The 19,577-nt window shown below is 32.8% G+C and overlaps 1 protein-coding gene across 9 annotated transcripts in view; it reads right to left on the bottom strand.

The window, feature by feature from the left end:
- DCAF6 (DDB1 and CUL4 associated factor 6) overlaps window positions 1–19,577 on the bottom strand; it is a 181,645-nt gene that overhangs the window by 43,739 nt on the left and 118,329 nt on the right. For all 9 annotated transcript variants that reach the window (XM_059884583.1, XM_059884582.1, NM_001191229.1 and 6 more), the window contains 4 exons: window positions 9,622–9,739; window positions 4,739–4,854; window positions 3,190–3,273; window positions 2,645–2,966 (listed from right to left, as the gene is read on the bottom strand). In XM_059884583.1, the coding sequence (XP_059740566.1) occupies window positions 2,645–2,966; window positions 3,190–3,273; window positions 4,739–4,854; window positions 9,622–9,739 (640 nt within the window). The remainder of the gene's footprint in view (window positions 1–2,644; window positions 2,967–3,189; window positions 3,274–4,738; window positions 4,855–9,621; window positions 9,740–19,577) is intronic.

Consider the following 19,577-nt stretch of genomic DNA (forward strand, 5'->3'; position numbering starts at 1 on the left):
AAATAGCTAGGAAAGAATAATGCAAATTTCAAAGGAAAACTGATGTAATTATGAAACAGCCACTTTAATCACCTCAGCATTATCTCAGTATGTACAACTTTGTGTATGTACGTGTACACACTGATATATATAATATTGTATCTAATTTCATATATTTATTAAAACTTTTTTCTATTTATAAATGGTTTGCATACTTGTCCTCTTCAATAAATTAATTTTCTCAAAAGGAAGAATTTTATTATCTTTCTATTACTCTTAAGTAAGTTTACTGCTATGTCCTATAGAATAATATATAGGACAAAAAACTAAATAATATATAGGACAAAAAAGGCTAAATACCTAAACTGAATATACAGAATATTAATTAATAGTTAAAAAAAAAAAAGCAGGGAAGCAAATACAGACCAAGAGGTGGTTTCAAATCTGGATCTAACCAGGAGAGCACAAATTTAAGAGTACATGCGCAAAGTGGGGTCACTTTCAGGCTGTTGAACCTGATCATCTCTCCTCTAAAAGATTCTGCTAGTCTAGTTCAGCAAATGGGTTTCTTGGGTCAATGAAGCTATCAGGTGCCAATTCTGTGGCATGTCTAAACTTCAGGAGAACCCCTAAAATACATAAATCATGTATTACAAAAATGATAAGTAAATGATAATACTCAATAGAAAGATAATATAGTTTCTAGTAAGATATCCAAGGTAAGGACAATATGCTGCAAGATGTTCTGCATTCTCTAGGACCCATTCTCCCCACAAATTCTCCTTTTTCATTCATGTTATACTACCGTGTTAAAAAAAAAAATTTCCTTAGGTCTAGAATATACAAAATCTCTGCTTAGCACCTCAAGTTTCCTCATCTACAATGCAGGCCAGGTAGAAGTGTTATATAATTAGCCTGAATACAAGATGTTAAATAATTATTATTTTTTGCAAGTGTCTAATATTTACCAAAAATATATAATTCCTATCTAAACAAACAGACTTGGTAAGTGACATGGTACATTTTACTAGAAATGTATACTTAAATTTCATTTTCAATTACGACCTTAGTATCATTTAAGCTATGTAAGTATAGATAAAAAATGAAGGACATATGTTTGCTTATATAATTTGAAAGCCAAAAATGTACAAGCATAAAATAGTTAGAGTCTCTGGCTCTCCATCCTAGGTTTTAGAAACCATCAGTTTGATTTTCAAATTGTGCCATGCCTGCCAACCTTATTTGCATACATCAAGTGGTAATAATACTCTATGGGACTCCCTCTGAGTATGGAAAGAAATGAAACTAAGTTTTACTTGTCTAAAATATATACTAAGAATCTGAAGACTAATGTGTGTTAGGTGACAACAAAATGTTGTTTAAAAGTCACTGCAAAGTAAACACTTTGACCAAATATGACTAAAGGCAGATACTTACCCATCTTTTCATAGTTAAGAAACGGCAGCTAAACTGAACTTCAAGTTACTATATTCAGGAATTTCGCTTGTCCTCTCTAGAGCCATTCTTATTGTAATTGCTTTTTAAAGTCTAAGTAGCTACATGGAATGTCTTGGTTATTTAATATACCTATCATTTATTTAGTGCTTTCAAAGTGAGACAAGTCCTTTGACTGATTTTCTTCTAAATTCTGACAACAATTCTAAACAATTATAATCTCATTTTATAGATAAGGAAACCGAACCTTTAAGAGATACTAAGTAATTTGAATGAGGAAACAGCTAGTAAATGATAAAACCAGAATTCAAGTCATTATGCTCTTGATCATTATATAACACTGCCACTCTTTAATGGTAAATTAATGTTTTCATTGTATTTTTCACTTGACAGAAATGTCAGAACATTTTATAAACAGCAGTACATTGAGCATAAATACATGTGATACAATTCTTCATGCCTGTGAAAGCTAAGATTTTAAAGGTAAAATCTGATTCCCTAGAATGGGACAGAACTTATAATGAGCTATGATGGCACTAATTATAGAAATAGTTTTAGGAACGTATGGAATACAATATACTTTAAAGATTTACTTTACCTACTAAAAAAATAAAATATATCCTTATGAACACATAAAATCAAAAATGGAAAAAGTTATGAACATGTAAGCAATTTAATTCTTTACTGCAGTTAAAATATTTGTTACTTGGTATGACTTTTCATTTCTGAAACTGAGTTACTTAGTAAAAGTCAAAGAAAAACACAATGTTCTCAAAAAGAGAACTTTATCACACTACCTTAATCCAGGGTTAAGAGAAGAGCAGAAAAACTAAACGCTAAAAAAACCCCAAACTGACACAGGCCAAGATCTCTATGAGGCAACCTGACAACTAAAGATAACCCTAACTCAGTAAATAATCTGTTGGCCATCCTCCATATTCCTTCCTCTGAATCTGTAAACTGAAGACCAAGCCTTTGTGCTGAAGATAAACAGCAATTCTTTGTATCTTCTTCTTTTGCTCAAAGAATGCAATATGTACTATGTGAAATTACTTACAGTTTACAAAATTCTATGAGTTTATATGCCTGAGACACGCTTATAGGAAGTAACTGTCAAAAACGGAGAAACTCTTTTACATAACTTCAAAGAAAGAAATAAAGCCTTGTGAATTATATTTTTATAGTTCATGTTAATTAAAAATTTACCAACCTATCACCAGGTCCTGCTCGATACCTTGCACCTGGGATCAGGACTGGGTCGTCGTCACTGTCATCTGTGTCCTGGAGAGCAGAGTCCCTGGTCAATGTTTCCTCATGGGCCAAAGACCCGATGGCTTCTGTTTGTGACTGAGGCTCAGGATTGCTGGTACTGGAAGCACTTGGAGTGCTAGTTTGATCTGAAGTTCCTGGTTCTTTGCCTTTTTCAGACAAAGTGGATTCTTCTGCAACCCCACAAGGGCTATCAAGATTGAAGTCATTCCTTTCTCCTGAGCCAGAATCCAATGACTCAGAAGTAAACTTATCTGATTGTGCTGTCAGAAAATAAAGTAGTAATAATTGGTCATGTCAGCAACACTAATTATTTAATCTAACTTCAGACATTTTCTAATATAAATCTAATTCCCCTACATGAAGAACAAAATTCCACAATACATCTATTTGGAAATGGTCTCTAACTCTGGAGAGACTAACACAGATTAAGGCTTCTTGCTTTCCTATATGAAGGAATTATCTAAGGAGAACAAAACAACTCACCTGTATCTATATGGTTTTGAACTGTGCTTTCTGCAGATGTACCTTCCTGAAGTGTCACATCCTCTGATGATTCTTCAGGAGTTTCTGGGAATTAAACCAAATTATCATTAACTCCTAACTTTTTTTTGTTAAGGAAAATAAACACTAATTTAATTAATATTCTAGGTTTCCTATACATAAGCAGTTCTTAACCCTTTTAGGGTCATAGAAACCTCTGACACTCAGATAAAAACTCCCCCAGAGTATAATGCAAATACTATGTTTGTACCCACAAAATAGTAAAATACTATCAGGAATAGATTTGGGTATTCGCTATTTGTTTATCACTTCTGCCCACTGCCTCTTCCCAAAGCCTATGCATGGACCTTCAGGAACTCTATGTGAAGAATCCTGCTTGAGATTATTCCTCCCAACTGACATTCCTCATTTTGATTTTATTTTCCCCTAAATGTCAAAGAATATAAACTTAAAAACTGAGTATTTTTCTTCCTTTTGTCATATACTTGGTCTAATTTGAAATATCATGAGCAAAGAGTAAAGTTAGCCTCACCATAAATTCTATTTGGCTACTGAAAATATTTATTTCTGGGATTTAATTCTATAGACCTATGAAGGATCAGGTTTTTTTGTTCCTAATTGGACATCTGCTTGCTAGATAGTCATCTTGCTGCTGCTAAGTCGCTTCAGTCATATCTGACTCTGTGTGACCCCATAGGCGGCAGCCTGCCAGGCTTCCCAGTCCGTGGGATTCTCCAGGCAAGAACACTGGAGTGGGTTGCCATTCCCTTCTCCAATGCATGAAAGTGAAAAGTCAAAGTGAAGTCGCTCAGTCGTGTCCGATTCTAGCGACCCCATGGACTGCAGCCTACCAGGCTCCTCTGTCCATGGGATTTTCTAGGCAAAAGTACTGGAGTGGGGTGCCGTTGCCTTCTCCTTATATGTATTTAATTCTTGTTAGCTCTGTTACACTGAAGTATGTATTCATTTAATGAAAAACGATTCATGAATTCATTTATCAAATATGTACTGAAAATCTACTGTGTTCTAAGGCTGTACTAAGCCGTAAATTTCATATGATGATCACATAAAAATATTCCAGGAAAGGGTTCTAAAAACATTCTCCAAATGGCTCTTCTTATATGAAACAGGATTCACTCATAACGTGTTTAGATTTTAACTCTTTTTTCTTTCCCTCCATAAACAACCTATATTCTTTGAAAAAAATCAAGATAGATACTTTGGATTTCACTGCTAGGTATAAAAATGGTAATGATAACTCAAGCCAACATTTATATCTAATGTACTGTCAGTATGATGACCATCTATCCTGGCCACTGTACCCACAGAGGGAAACTACACTTCCCTGTGATGCCTCATCTTAAATGCTTAAGGTCCCTATCTTTTGCGTTTGCTATTGATAATTCATCAATAGCAGTGAGTGGACTACTGATGCACAAGTTAAAAAACAAAACTGTAGCACTGATGTATCAGAAAAATAGGTAAACAAACATCCAACATTGGGTTTTGTCAGGACAAAATATCACCTTACTTGCTTCACTCTCTCCTTCTGGTGGTTGCACTGGGCTCTGTGGGACCAAGGATTCCTCCTGATCCTCAGATTTGCAGTGGCTCCCATTTCCTCTGGAACTTGAGGCAGTACTGCTCCTACAATCAAGACAAGCTATTTCACCAAGAAGTTAATAAATGTCAACTTTTAGGATAATTTTTGTAATTTACAACTAGAGAAACTGATCCAAAAAATTCAGACTATAATATTTTACAACTAGAGAAGTTGATCAAAAAAATACAGGATACAAATAAAACACAAGATTTATATTAGCAGTACTTGTGAAACATCACTTTAAAAAAAATCAAGGTGATTATTCTAATCCACTTTTAATATTAAAGAGAGACTTAAAAATATAAATTCTTCACTGACTGATGCACCTACGATCTGGTATATATTTTTACAAGTCTCTCTATTGAATTTTAACTTAATTACATAATCTCTCTTCTTGTCCTCACTACAGATGTTTCACCATATTAAAATTCTTACTGATTTTACAAACTTTGATCATACACCCTTTTAGACTTTATTGTTCTAGGCTACTTTTAAATTGATACTTGAAAAGAGGCCTGGAAGTTTCTTTGGTCTTTGAATTGCCCTTTGTAGATCACTGCCAGTTCTAGATTGCTGTTCAAATATGGCAAGTGATCGACACCATAGTTTTGTAGAAGGAGAGAATAATGTTTTTCTATTTTAGTTTTAATACCTACCTGATGATAACCATAATTCTGTTAGAATTTCTGGCTAGAGCAGAACACCATACCAAGTTAAATAAATAATTTTCAATGAACATTCTGTGACAAATCATGACATATGTGTAAAAAGGGAATTGAGTGGGAAAGAAAATAGAAGAAAATGTATAACAATCTTATTAAGGTTAAAATTAAATTCAGAAAAATGGAACAATTTCTTAAATTTAGTAAAGATGTGAACAAGAAAAAACTGAACGGCTACAACAACTTAAAAAACGTTAATTATAGACAAATAGCAGTGACTCAATAAACAATAAAAATTATCATGGAATGTTTGTCAAAATTTTACAAAAGCTTTTTTTTTGGCTAATTATGGAAGTCAATTTAATTTTTTTTTAATGGCATCCATGTATATTTTTAAGAAAAATGCGTATCTACATGGGTATATACACAGAGGAAAAGATCAGAAAGGATATTTATCAGAAAAATATCAGAAAGATGACACCAATGTTAACTGTCATCTCAGTTGGGTTACTGTAATTTTTTTTTCAACTTTTCTTTAAGATTCTTATTTCTTTTGCAATGACCATGTATTTCTTTATAACCAAAAAGTTAGGTATAGCAATTCTGATAAAGATAAGCCAATGTGATATATACATCTTTTTTTTCCCCCCATTGAGAAAGTTATGATGCAGGCTTAAATAGAATGCTCAGTGTAGAAGTTATGATAGGGCACTGATGTAGGAATACAGAGCCGTTAGTGGAAAAGACAAGTAATCAAGTAAATACATTTAGCATGTGTGAATATGGTATTTTAAAATTATAGATAAATGACTGACTAGATTGTTCAATAAAAGGTACTGGGAAAAAGGAAAAGCCATGTGGAAAAATTGAGGTATAAGCCCTACATCATACTTTATGGTAAAATAAACTATAAAAAGATTAAACATATTTTTAATATAAAAGCACAGAACTATAAAAGGAAATCAAGAAGAAATCTTCCTCTAATTCTGAGAAGGACAAGGAGCATTAATTAGCTCACAAGCTGAAACCATAAAGTGAAACTACCGTAAGCACTTAAAGACAAACAATAAACTGGGGAAAATATCTGCAACAAATGAAAGACGAATGATATTATCCTCACTTAATTCTATATAGCTCCTATAAGTCAGTAAGAAAAACATAAACACCACAGTAAAAAACTGGGCCAAGGATATGAAAGGCAATTTATAAAAGATGACAATTGTAGCTAACAATTATTTAAAGCTTATCGTGTGCCAGTCAACGAGCTAAGTGCTATGTACCTTTTCTGCATGGTCTCATTAAATCTTCCCAATAAACCCTAAGGAAGGTTGTATTAAATATTCCCATTTTCAGATGAAAAAACTGGTATTTACAAAGGTCCGACAGCTAGTCAGGTTCAGAATCTCAACTATTTGTCTGTGTACTCTATTGCCTTCCTGTCATCAAAGAAACTAAAATAAAAGCAAGACATCATACCGGCATAGATGAAAAAGACTGCGTTTTAAAAATCTTTTTTATAATGAATACAGAATACTTTTATAACCAGAAAAAAAGGCTACCTACTTTTTTGCTAAAGAAATAAGAAACTAGTAAATAAGAGAATATAATTCATGGTTAGTTTTCAAAGAAGAAAAAGTACCATTCAAAAGAAGAGTGGGACTAAAGATGTTTGGTTAAAATATGCTCAGATGAGATTCTTGATAAGAAATCAGTCCCTTCTGTACAGAAACATGAGAAAAGACTTGAGAATAAATATGATAATCTTTTGTGATCTTAAATTATATACTAAGAAAAAGAGCCAGGGATATCATAATTTTTAAAAGCTGAGGTCAAACAGTAGAGATCATAAAGAAATTCTATTGACCATGCCTTCAAATATACATCTAGAATCCAATCTCTTCTTACTACCTCCACTGCTCCCATCCTGGTCCAAGACACACCTCAGCCTAGCGTGCTGCAGTCCACAGGGTCGCAAAGAGCTGGACACAACTAAGCGACTGAACAACACCTCTCACCTTGCTTACTGCCAAAGCCTTTTAACTGGTCTTTCGGTTTCTGCTGCTGCTGCTGCTGCTGCTGCTAAATCGCTTCAGTCATATCCGACTCTGTGCAACCCCATAGACGGCAGCCCACCAGGCTCCCCCGCCCCTGGGATTCTCCAGGCAAGAACACTGGAGTGGGTTGCCAACCCAAGGCCTATTCTCTACACAACCAGATCTACACAGCCAGAGATACACTTTTTCCTTTTAAGACCCTTCTCACTTCCCTGGCTGACCTTATCTATAATAGATACTGGCCTACTCTCTCCTTTGGTCACTCCACTCCAGCTACACTGTTTTGTTTTGTTTTCTTTTTAAGATCTTTGAACATACTAAGACTGCTCCTACTTCTGCGCCATTGTACTGGCTTTCTCTCTGCATAGAATGCTCTTCCCCCAGATATGCATAGCTCACTCCTCCTTACCCTTTAAACTGCCCAAATGTCATCTTCTCAATGATGCCTACCCTTTCCTGGGGTTTTCCAATCATCTTTACCTGGTCTATTTTCTTCCACAGCACTTAATACCATTTAATAGGCTTTTGCTATACAAATCATTTATTTATTATGTTTATCATCTGCTTCCCATACCTAGAGAATAAGCTCAAATAGGGCAGGGATATTTTTTGTCTATTTTTTTCATCAGTGTATTCCCAAAGTCTAGAGCGGGCTTTGAAACACAGAAGGTATTCAATAATAATAAATGAAAATGCTATTTAATCAAAGATTTTAATATTAAAAAACACACAGAAACACAAATGGAAACCTGTGAATTACAATAATTATCATATATCAACATATAATTAATTATATATTAATAAACAATATATAACTATATTATATATCATTTATATACATTATATATTATACTAACATATAATATATAATAATGTACAATTTAATATATCAATTATCTAGAATAATTAATATATTGGTTATTAAATGATTAACATAACCACCATATATTAATCACATATAATTATATTAATATATAATTAATTATGTTAAGAAAGATTATGTTGCCTATATATTAATTTACATAATAACAATAATAAATTTAAATATAGTATTTTGGATGCTGTCTCTCATGATAAAGGCAATGAGACAGTGGCAAAGAATTTAGCTAATTTTTTAACTATCATATTTAACTAGATTAATTTTTTAACTATCATATTTAACTAGATTAATGAGTAATAAATATAATCAGAAATGCCATCCAAAAGAATCTATACCACCACTGAAGTTCAAACTCCTAGTAATAAACTAAATAAAAATTATTGAAAAATCAAATACGTAAGTTACAAATAAATGAATATACTGATATTGAATACTGGCCTGGAGACAGCAAAACATGTACTTTCATATGCTGTTGGGAGAAATGTAATGACAGATGATCCTTTTGAAAATAATTTTTCAATATCTTTTAATCTAGATACAGTTTTATTTCTGGAAAAAGTACCCCAAATCAATCACCTTAAAAGTAGAAAAAAAGCTTGTAAACAAAGATATTCATAGTCTTATTTGGTAAAAATAAGTAACTTCACTGCCTAACTAAAAGGAAATGGATAAGTAAAACTATGGTACATCCTTTTGATGGATTCTATTAGCTGACAAAATAATACTTATGAAAACTAAGTAGTAATATGGGAATATTTATTATAAAGTTAACTCTATGGGGAGAATTAAATATATTCAGTATCATTAAAATAATGTCAAACCAAAAATATATATGTATATACACATAAACATACATCTTTTACATTGGACCAAGCCTGCAAAAACCTCCAAATTGTTAGGCTTATTAATTTTTGCACTATTAGTATACTGGTGATTGAGCATCTTTTGCATTTTCTATCAGAAAAATATCCCAGGACCAGCAATATCAGTATCACCTGGTAATTTTTTAGAAATGCAAATTCTCTGACTCCACCTCAAACTCTTGAGAGTGGGGTCTAGTAATCTGTGTTTTAAGAAGCTTTCCAAGTGATCCTGAAGCATGCTAAAGTTTGAGAACCAATACATTATTGCAAAACAAAGATGAACTGTTGAAAATAATATCTAATACAATCCTACAAAATGGCTAAAAACATCTTTACAAAAACATTAACTTACCATTCATCTGTAAAGTTCAGTTTTATTGTGCTTGTAGTTGTTCCTTCTGTGCTGTAGTGCAAACTTAAAACTGGTTCACCTGTCCCTGGTTTGGGGCTCAGCTTTTCATTATTGTTATCTGAAAATTGTGTTTAAAACATTTGAAAAAAGTCTCTGAAATCAATAAAAAGATGACATTTCCTAAAATTTCTAAAACTTAAATTAGGCTGTCCTTGTCATAACTCTTTCTCACATCTGTTATGGTTCTCACTTAAAGTTCAAAAGCAAGTGTTATAGAAATACTCTATATTTCAAAGTGGCATTGAATCAAATTCTAGCTTTGCAACATGACTCCCTTTGATTCAGATGAAAATCACACACATTTGAGAACCATATTTAGTTGTTAGGGAATCAAAGAACATTAACATGAAATGACATACTTTATAAACTGGTATTTTTATTTAATGGAATTCTCAGGACTTTTTTCCTTCAGTTGCTAGAGTATTAAGAATAATTATCATTGGCTCCTTCAGAAATTCTGAGAAGATGCAAGGGCTCCAAAAGAAGCTGTTTAGTAAAAATTTTGCTGCAATTAACTGCTATCAAATTCTTTGTTCTTTCAAATTCATAGACTTACAATCTAGGGAGGGATTACAGCCTGTACTCTATTGGGAAGGAGGGGGGAGAAAAATTTAGTTATTTTCTAAAACTCTGTTATAAGATCATACCTTTTGATATATTCCATTCTCCCCCCCAACTAATCTTGAAAGAAATTTGTTTTCTAAATTATGGGAGGCAACTCCATCTTGAGTCCATAGCTGATACTCATAATACATGTCTATCTCAACATACAAAATCTTTATAAAATGGTAAATAAAAATTAAGAAACTCAGAAATCAATACAAATCACTTTAAAGCCACCTCTTCCCTCCTCTCCAAAAGGAGTACTCAGATATTCAAAGACAAATTTGAACAGGGCTTTATAAATTTTTCATTTTATGATGAATAACAGCTTGGGGGGACATTAAAATGTATATACAGAATAAAAACTGCTATATAACCAAACATGTAATATTTCTGCCAGTTCCTTGCAGAAAGAAAACTCATCTGTAACAATACTTATTTTCTGGATACTATTTCAAGCACTTGATACAGTACCTGATGGTACTAAAAAGAAGCTTTCTGTCATGAAAACAGTATCAACATAAGCAGTAACAACTTAATGAAATCAAAATTACTCAAGATTTTTGGTTATTGGGCCCACTTTTTATTGCAATAAAGAACTCGTATCTTTCTGCATTCCTTTTGAACATGCTAGAGCACTTACTAAAAGAGAACCTGACAGAAACTCTGCTCTAGCTTTTATCCTGTGAGAGGACAACTAACAGGACTTAAGAATACAGAACAGTAGCAGAAAGGAAAAAGGATTCTCTCCAAGAGAGGAGAAGCCAAGCTGATAAAATTCAGGATTATCAGTTCTTACATCTTCACTTCTAACTCATGTGACATCCTCTTCTATAATATTAATTGCTTTTTGAAAGTAAAAGTTTGAATCAGTTATAAAGCTGGCCTACCAAATTGTATTCATTCTGTTTCCGTACTACTTCTGTTGACTATGTCCTTGATATAAACAGCTGCTAAGAAAAAAAAATTAACCATCCATTACAACTTTCAAAGATATGATAATTCAGTGTTTTAGAGGAGGTATTTTACCAAATGGCTCTCTTATAAAATAACCAAATTAACCTATCTTGAGCTTATGTAAAATTATCAAGAACAGGACTTTTTTTAGGTCCACATCATGAGGCTTGCAGGATCTTAGTTCCCTGACCAGGGACAGAACTTGCACTCTTGGCAGTGAAAGCCACAGTCCTAACCACTGGACACCCAGGGATTTCCAAATGGCACTTTTAAAGCATCTGTCCTATCCTTGACAACCTTTGACATATTTGCTGTTAGTCATTTGTCCACATAGAGTTTTCCCTTATTCTTTAGTTATGTTGCTGAAATTTCTATCCCACTAATGCCAAAACCACAGTCATTCTTAAGATATGGAATTGGTGATGACAGCCAAAAGGCTGAATGATAAGAGTAAGAGGTTAGTTAAGAGGTAGAGTTGGGGCTATGTTTTTCATTATCTCTCAAACATTTTGTAAACTGCTTTGCTATTACTTTTCTTTTAAAGTAAAGAAGGAATAGGGGGGGAAAGCAGGTGTGAGAGAATTGTAGGACTGAATTTCTTAGGCCTGCTTTGGTTAATAGGAGCATAAGTTTTAAGAAGACATTTAACAGCACAACACTGTAAATTCAACTATGCTACAATACAAAATTTTTTTAAAAAGAAGCCATTTACTGATTCATGTTGATGTTTGGTAGAAACCAATGTAATACCATAAAGAAATTATCCTTCAATTAAAAAAAGTTTAAAAAAAGAAGCCATTTAAATGCTTTATCAAAACTTCCTTTTTGAGTAAAATTAGAGGCAGCTATAGATATTTGCATGCTATGACTAAAGGAATATAGTAGACAAAGAGCTAGCTGTTGAGAGGTCCAAATGGTGTAGAAAATATCTACCAACTTCCAAGACCACCTCCAACCTCCAAAAGCAAGAAGTATCCTTAAGATGATCAGTGTGAATTAATACTTTCTTCCGAGGTTACCTATTACCAAGTTATTATTTAATCTCTCTGTAATATAACCCACACATTATAAAAATTCATGCAAAGCACAGCAGTACTCATTTAATTTACAAAATGACTACAGTTGACAGAATTTGTTCATTTAAACTGTCAATGAAGTCATCAGCCTGGAGTAAAATGGGCTCATCATTATATCTGTTAGTTACAAATACTTCAGACCACCCCCTGCCCCCATCTAGTTCAGTTCTCTCTTTGTAGCGTTAAATATAAATTACATCTCAGGCAGAAACACTGCACAACACAGAACCTGGTTTCTTCAACTGAAGCACTGATGCAAGTATATATCTGAAATCTAAAAATTTATTTCCTAGCCTTGTTCATTCTAGTCTTCCTAATTTAATACTCCTCTTCTTGATGTATACAACCTATCAGATTGAATTTTCTCAGAAATGTAGATAAGTTAATAAACAGTTTCCAATAAAGTGCATATTTTAAGCTAAAAAGGTCTATAAAAATCTAAAGAACCAAGAAATTAAATTTTATTATCTTATTTGAAAAAACACTTGTAACCACTTTAATTTTCAATAACTTGTCCTGTGTGTTAGAATCTAGATCAGCAAATACATCCTAAAAATTGCATTATTTGTATGCTTGCTTAGAAATATATTACTGAAATATTTTGCTTAAAAAGTAGAGATTTTAATTTAGGAGGAGTCTTAGGGTTGAGAACTTAATCAAATCCAACGACTACGTAGAATGCACCATCATAACAGTAACTAAAGTTTGTTGAACATTACCATGTCCCAGGATATGTATAACCTTTGGAGCACATACTTTTATCTCCATTTTATAGATGATGAAACTGATAATAATGTGGTAGATTCTTTTTCTCTAAGTTTCTTTCTATATGAAGTTCTTACTTGCTATACTATCTTGGAAAAAATTTGAATACTAAGTAGAAAATAAGATTCCTTCAACACATATTTTAATTAAGAAATATCAACTGTCAGTATTATTTCTCAAAAAAGATATATATTTCATATCAGCAACTCTGACAAAGTTCTGGTAATGCAAACTGTCACTTTGGCATCAGACTATTGGAAAACTATCCTGTATCTTTTCCAGGGCACTGAGAGATTAAACTGTCAATAAAATTGTGGTGCACTTAGCACAAGGACAGTGTGAGGGGAAAAAAGCACTTTAAATTTGTTCAACCTGCTAAGGCAGCCATACATATTGCTTTGATTTCAATTATCAAGAACAACAGACGATGTTAGTAGCTTAGAGTGATCTCTACCCAGGCAAACTACCACCCATTCAAACATATGCTTCAGAAGCACAGTCATAAAAACATAAAAATCAAGACAATATACTGTAAAAGATTTCATTCTTTGGAGTTAGAAGTGAATAGTCAGTAACATGAGATTCTAGAAAGCAAATTTAAAATAAAAGAGCCCTTTGCAGATTAATGCACTGGCTCAGAAAAAAAATTATAGAATGGGCTGGAATATAATTTGAAAGGAACTTCTTTGACCTTTACTTAATTAGGTAGTTTCCAAGCCTTTCACAGTAATAACCACAAATAAACTTTTGTTGTTGTTGTTTAATACACGTTTTCAAATCATTCAGTCTGTGCATTTTGACTATAATCATTTGTGGCTCTAAAAAAAAACATGCTCAAAGTAGATAACAAAATATGCTATCTTGGTAACTAGATTTGTATATCATCTAAATATTGTTTGGTCTTTTAGCTAGGATGTCCCTGGAGACCTATCCTATGTATAAATTTAAACAAAGTTATCAAAGTGATGATAACTAAGTAGAATATCACCACAATAATTAGTTCAGAACCACTATGCCCAACATTTTCTCTCTGCTAGGTCACTATTCTAACTGTACAATCTTCCACCATTAATCATGTATAGTAGCTGAGATAAGTTATGGATCATGTAGAAATAATTTATTCTTTGCCTCAGGGATTTTCTATTACACAAAGAACTCGTCAATATTTTCCCTTTTGTTATGCCCAATGTTTAAAATAAAAATCAATTTATAAGGAAACAAAATGTATGATGAAATCCTCTGAAATAATATTGATACATCAATAATTAAGCTCAACTATCTCCACAAATTTTGTACCCCCAACTTGCCTGACATACATAGAAAGGGCAAACATCTGAAGTATAATTTCTAGGCCAAGGTAAAATTTCCATTTGTAAATGTCAGGAACCTATAACTTTTCCGCATAACTCAAGACTACTGGATATCCAAGTCTTCCAATCATCTGTATAAGGAGGCATACTCTGACCCTGATTCAAAGTGGAGAAATTGTTTCTAGGAGTAGATTCTAAACAGGGAACTACTATCCACCACATAGATGACTGTGAGGCAAGGCTCTTCTTTTGAAACTCAATGTTCTCACTAGTGTAATCTGACTTTATATAGAAATGAACTATTTTATGAAAGCCAAAAACAAAGTATAACTTTAACACTAATATTTACTAGGAAATCTCTCCTATATAATCTTTTGGAAATAATATTCTAGTCAAATTTTACTTCTGACAATCAAAATCCACCTGTGTATCAATAACGATCATTTTAATCCAATACACTTTTTTCATGACATAACACAAAAGTGATTTAAACTTAAAACATGGGGTTGGGATACATATAGAATCAGACTATGCCTGGTTCCATTTTCCCTCTGATATTTAAAATTTATGGACTGAAATACAGTTGTCATTTTATCTATGCGACATAGGCTTTCTTTCCCTGTACTCCAGAACTGTCAAGTCTTATATCCCTCTGTTCATAAAAGTCTTCTATTTCTATTTCACTTTCAGTTTTGAGGGAGAACAGATAGTAAGAAAATAACTAAAAATGCATATCCCATGTGGCACATAAACCCTACCAAAATTCTCATCCAGTGTTTTTCTTTTCATGACTCTTTCCTCAGCTATATTCTATTAAAAAAAAAATCAAATCTGTCTGTCCCTCTGATTGATCAGATTACTTAGCACGGTAAAATGCGACTTCCAGATGAAAATGAAAATGAACAACTTAGAAGAACTCTCTCTAAAACCACTTTCCCCTCCAGCTACCATTCTCCTTGCTTATTGTTTTGAAGTACTTTTCTTATTTCTCATCTCCACTTTTTCTCCTAAATCTGCCCTCTATCAATCCAGTGAAACTGCTCTAATGAGACTGACCACCTCTGAACTTACTAATCTAGTGGGAGAATTTTTAGAACTCATCTACACTTGACCTCTCAGCAGCAAGCAGACAACTCTCTTGTATTTGAAAATTCTCTTCTCCTGGCCTCATGCTCTGTAATACTTAAAGCAGGTTTAAGACACACCCTCACCCTTCTCCCTCCAAACAGGTTTTCACTGCTAAACCATCTCCCAAATAGAAATTCTGGAGTTGTTACTTCAGTTTATACTCTGGACTCCTCTTCAATTATTTGCCTCATTCATCAAATCCTGTATACTCTACATTCTAAATATTTCTTGACTCTCTTCACATTTCTACCTTATCTCTATCATCAGGTTAAAATCCTTACTGGAGATAGAATTTTAAGGAGAACCTCCTAAGTGATTTAGTCTCTAGTCAATTCTTCATATTCTATTCAGAACAAATGAGATCAGGCCATATGTCCTGTTTTTAATTCTTCACTAACTTCCTATCAAGTTCAAAAGGTCCTTCCTTCTCAATACAGACTCTACCTATCTCTTGAAGCCACAGCACACCCCAGTCATACTGGAATTCTTCTAGTCATTCTAATGTGATTTTCTCAGAGCCTCTGCAAATGCTATTAATATCCATTATCCCCTTTACTCCTTCTCCTTGACCTAACTTACTCATATAATCATCTTTCAGATTGCAACTAAAATGCCTCATCCTCAGGAATACCTTATTTGAGCCTGTGCCAGAAGAAACAAAGACTCACTCGTGTGTTCCCCACTAAATCTTGTTTCCTCTTTTAAAACTCTTATGACATGTGTATTTATTTTTACATCATCTATCTTTACTGTTAGATGAGGCAAAGGGTAGTGGTTATGATCACAGACACTGCAATCAGACTGCTTGGATTTGAACCACATTCCTAACATAGACACACAATGTATGACTTTAGACAAGTTTCTTAACCTCTCTTTACCTCAGTTTCCTTATCTGAAAATGGGGATAATAATGATACCTGCTGTATAAGACTGTGAAGAGGATTAAGTAAATAAACATATAAAAATTGCTCAAAGTAATGTTTGACATACACAAAAAATGCAATATAAGTGTCTATGTTATTATTATGGTTAATAACTCTATTATTACTACTACTATTATTAATTAACTCTATGTTCCAAGCACAGGGAGCATTAGCTTTATTATTCGTGCATCCTGGTACCAGGCCTAGTATTTGCCACAAGGTAACAGGCATTTAATATGAGTTGAATTAATGAAACAGATACACAGATATGACTCTACTACTTATTTCACTTGTCTTTACATATCTCTTGGAGTCTTGGCTTCTTCATCAGTAAAATGAGGATCATATTACCTCATTAAACTGCAACAAATGGGATAATAGATACTAAATTCTTAACACAGTGCCACTTATATACTTAAAATTCAATGAGAGCTATTTTTATCATAGACAATTCTGAATTAGAAAACAATTTAACTAAAAATGTAGACATTGACTTGGGTAGCAACAGGTGGAACAAGTGAGTACAGGCAAATGAATTATCTCATCTCCTTTTCCCCAACTTCCAAAAAATGAAATATATCACTAATTGTTAGAACCTAAACTGAGTAGTTGGGGAAAAGGAGATGACCTATTTCATTCTAAGCAACTAAGTGATAACTAGTTCTAGAGAATACAAAAAAAAAATCTAAATGAAATATGATTTCATTAACTTTTTTCTTCTAGAATTTAAATACAGTATACACAGATATTTTCCAGTGTGAATATTGAACTTAATTTCCCAACTAATACAGCAGACTTTAATCATTAGATATTTAACAAAAATTAGTTGTCAAAGTACATTTAATGTCATTTAAAATATCACTTGATGTAATATTGTCAAAATGACATTATTAAAATAAACTTTCAACTTGGTGACAGTATATAATCTTAAGGGAATAATACTTAACAAGACACATTCAGTTTTTCCATTCCCAATCTACCCTAGTAGAATTAGTAAAATCTGTTTCAGTGGTTTCTGACCATCCACAAGTCTCTTTCTGTAAGTAAACCTTTCATTAATGTCAAAAGAAGTCTGCTTATTAAAATAATGGATAATTAGTATTTATGTTTCTAATGTCCCAAATTACCATTTTTATTTCTTTAAATCTAGAATAGAAAATGAGTGTCTGACACATGCATAATTGCCCACAGGTATAAGTCTCAGACTTAATGGCATTATCAACTTCCACTTAATGATTATCACTGTAATGAATATAAAGCAACTTACTACAGTCATGGCCATAATTTCAGGCAAAATTATTTCCTTATACCCTCTGAAAAGTTAAATGTTAAGATTATACATTTCTTTTGTTATTGTTGTTACTGTTACTAAAAGAGGGGGGAATTTCTGGCCCAAATATTTTTAACAGGAAAAAATTGCTAGTTTTATTAAAAGGCAAGAGCAGTACATGTCAGAAGAGGCTTTTTCCCCTTATAGTAAGTATGAAAGAGATATAAATAAAAGGAAAATCAAAACTACTTATTAGAATATATTATTCAAACTAAATGCAGGACAGATGTAACTGTGCTTATTTAAATAGTTTCTAATTAGCACAGAAGGGTTGTCAATGTGTGTACACATAGCTGTAAGTTTTACAGCAAAGTATTTCACAACAGGAGAAAAACAACATATATGCTGTACACCTATTTCTTTAAAAAACATTTTAATAAAACAAAAACTACTTAGGCAACCAGGTAGCTGCATTTATGGTCTTAAGGTTTAAACTAAATATATTAGACTAAGCTTTTTTAAAAAATTCAAAATAAATACATGAAAACACTGATCAGAATCAATCAGTTCAATAATGTACATATAATTAGTGAAAGAAAATAAATCTTTGCAGTGACACATGTCAATTACTATTAAAATTTTTTTATTAGTAACATTTTTATCCTGGTAATCCTGAATCAAAATAAAGAAAATCTATGAACTCTATGGGAAATTAAATTAAGCAACATGTAAAAGCACCTGGACATCTGGAAGATGAACACTGTCAGGTAACTATAAAACTGAATTATCAATTAAAAAATGTATTAGTGTCTCTTTAAAAGAAAAAAGAAATTTTAAATATGCTTAAGATAATTATTATATATTCAGGAAAAAACTTATTTAATGTACTAATTTTTCCATTCTACAAGGTAAAATGGAGAACAGAGGTCTAGTCAAAGATTAAAATAGCTTATCTGAGGACGTCAATTATTCCCTATACATACTCTTCTACAAAGATTCTTTACTTTGTAAACATACTCAGTTTTGAAATTATTACTCCCTCCCAGACATTACCTTTTCTCTGTCTTTTCATTTGTAATGAAAAGCTTACTGAAAGAGTCATCTACATGACAATGTCTCCACTTTAAGAAAAAAATCTTTCTCCTCCAACCACTACTATCTGGCTTCTGCCTCCACATAATAACTGCAGTGCCAAAGCACTGCCAAATTCAAGAAAATTTCTCAGTCCTTTTTATATCTGACAGCCTTACGTCACAATGCACTTACTGATGAGTTCCTCCCTGAACTTTACTTTTCCCATGACTTTGGATACAGCATTCTTTCTGCCCTATTTCTCAGATCACTCTTTTTCTGTCTCCTCAGCCAGGTCCTTTTCTCTGCTTGCTCTTTGTAGTATAGACTTTCCTCTTTTCACTTAATCCTCTCTTCCTAAGACTATTTCATCCACTCTCACCATTTCAACTGTTATCTGTTAAGTTGACAATTCCTATTTTTATCTCCACCTCAGACTTTTCTGGTGACTTCCAGAAACTATGATATTTCTCCATCTGATGTTCAAAGGTAATTCAGACTAAAGGTATCAAGAAAATCTCATGTATCTTTTTTCCCCTGTAACTGGCAGTTTCTCCTGAAATCCCTATCTTAGTTGACAGTATTACTATCTATTGCCCCATTGAGACACCTGGGTATCATTCTCTTGTTTTTAAAAACTAATCTTTCTCAAAGTCCCATCAATTCTAGCTCTTAAATATTAAAAAAAAAAAAAAAACAAAACCCTGTCCATTCTTCTCATTTCCAACTGCTATACTTTAAGATTGAATTACTCATCCACTCATCATCTCTCACTTGACCTACTGCAATAGGT

The sequence above is a fragment of the Bos taurus genome, chromosome 3 (genome assembly GCF_002263795.3).
Source record: "Bos taurus isolate L1 Dominette 01449 registration number 42190680 breed Hereford chromosome 3, ARS-UCD2.0, whole genome shotgun sequence".
NCBI lineage: Eukaryota > Metazoa > Chordata > Mammalia > Artiodactyla > Bovidae > Bos > Bos taurus.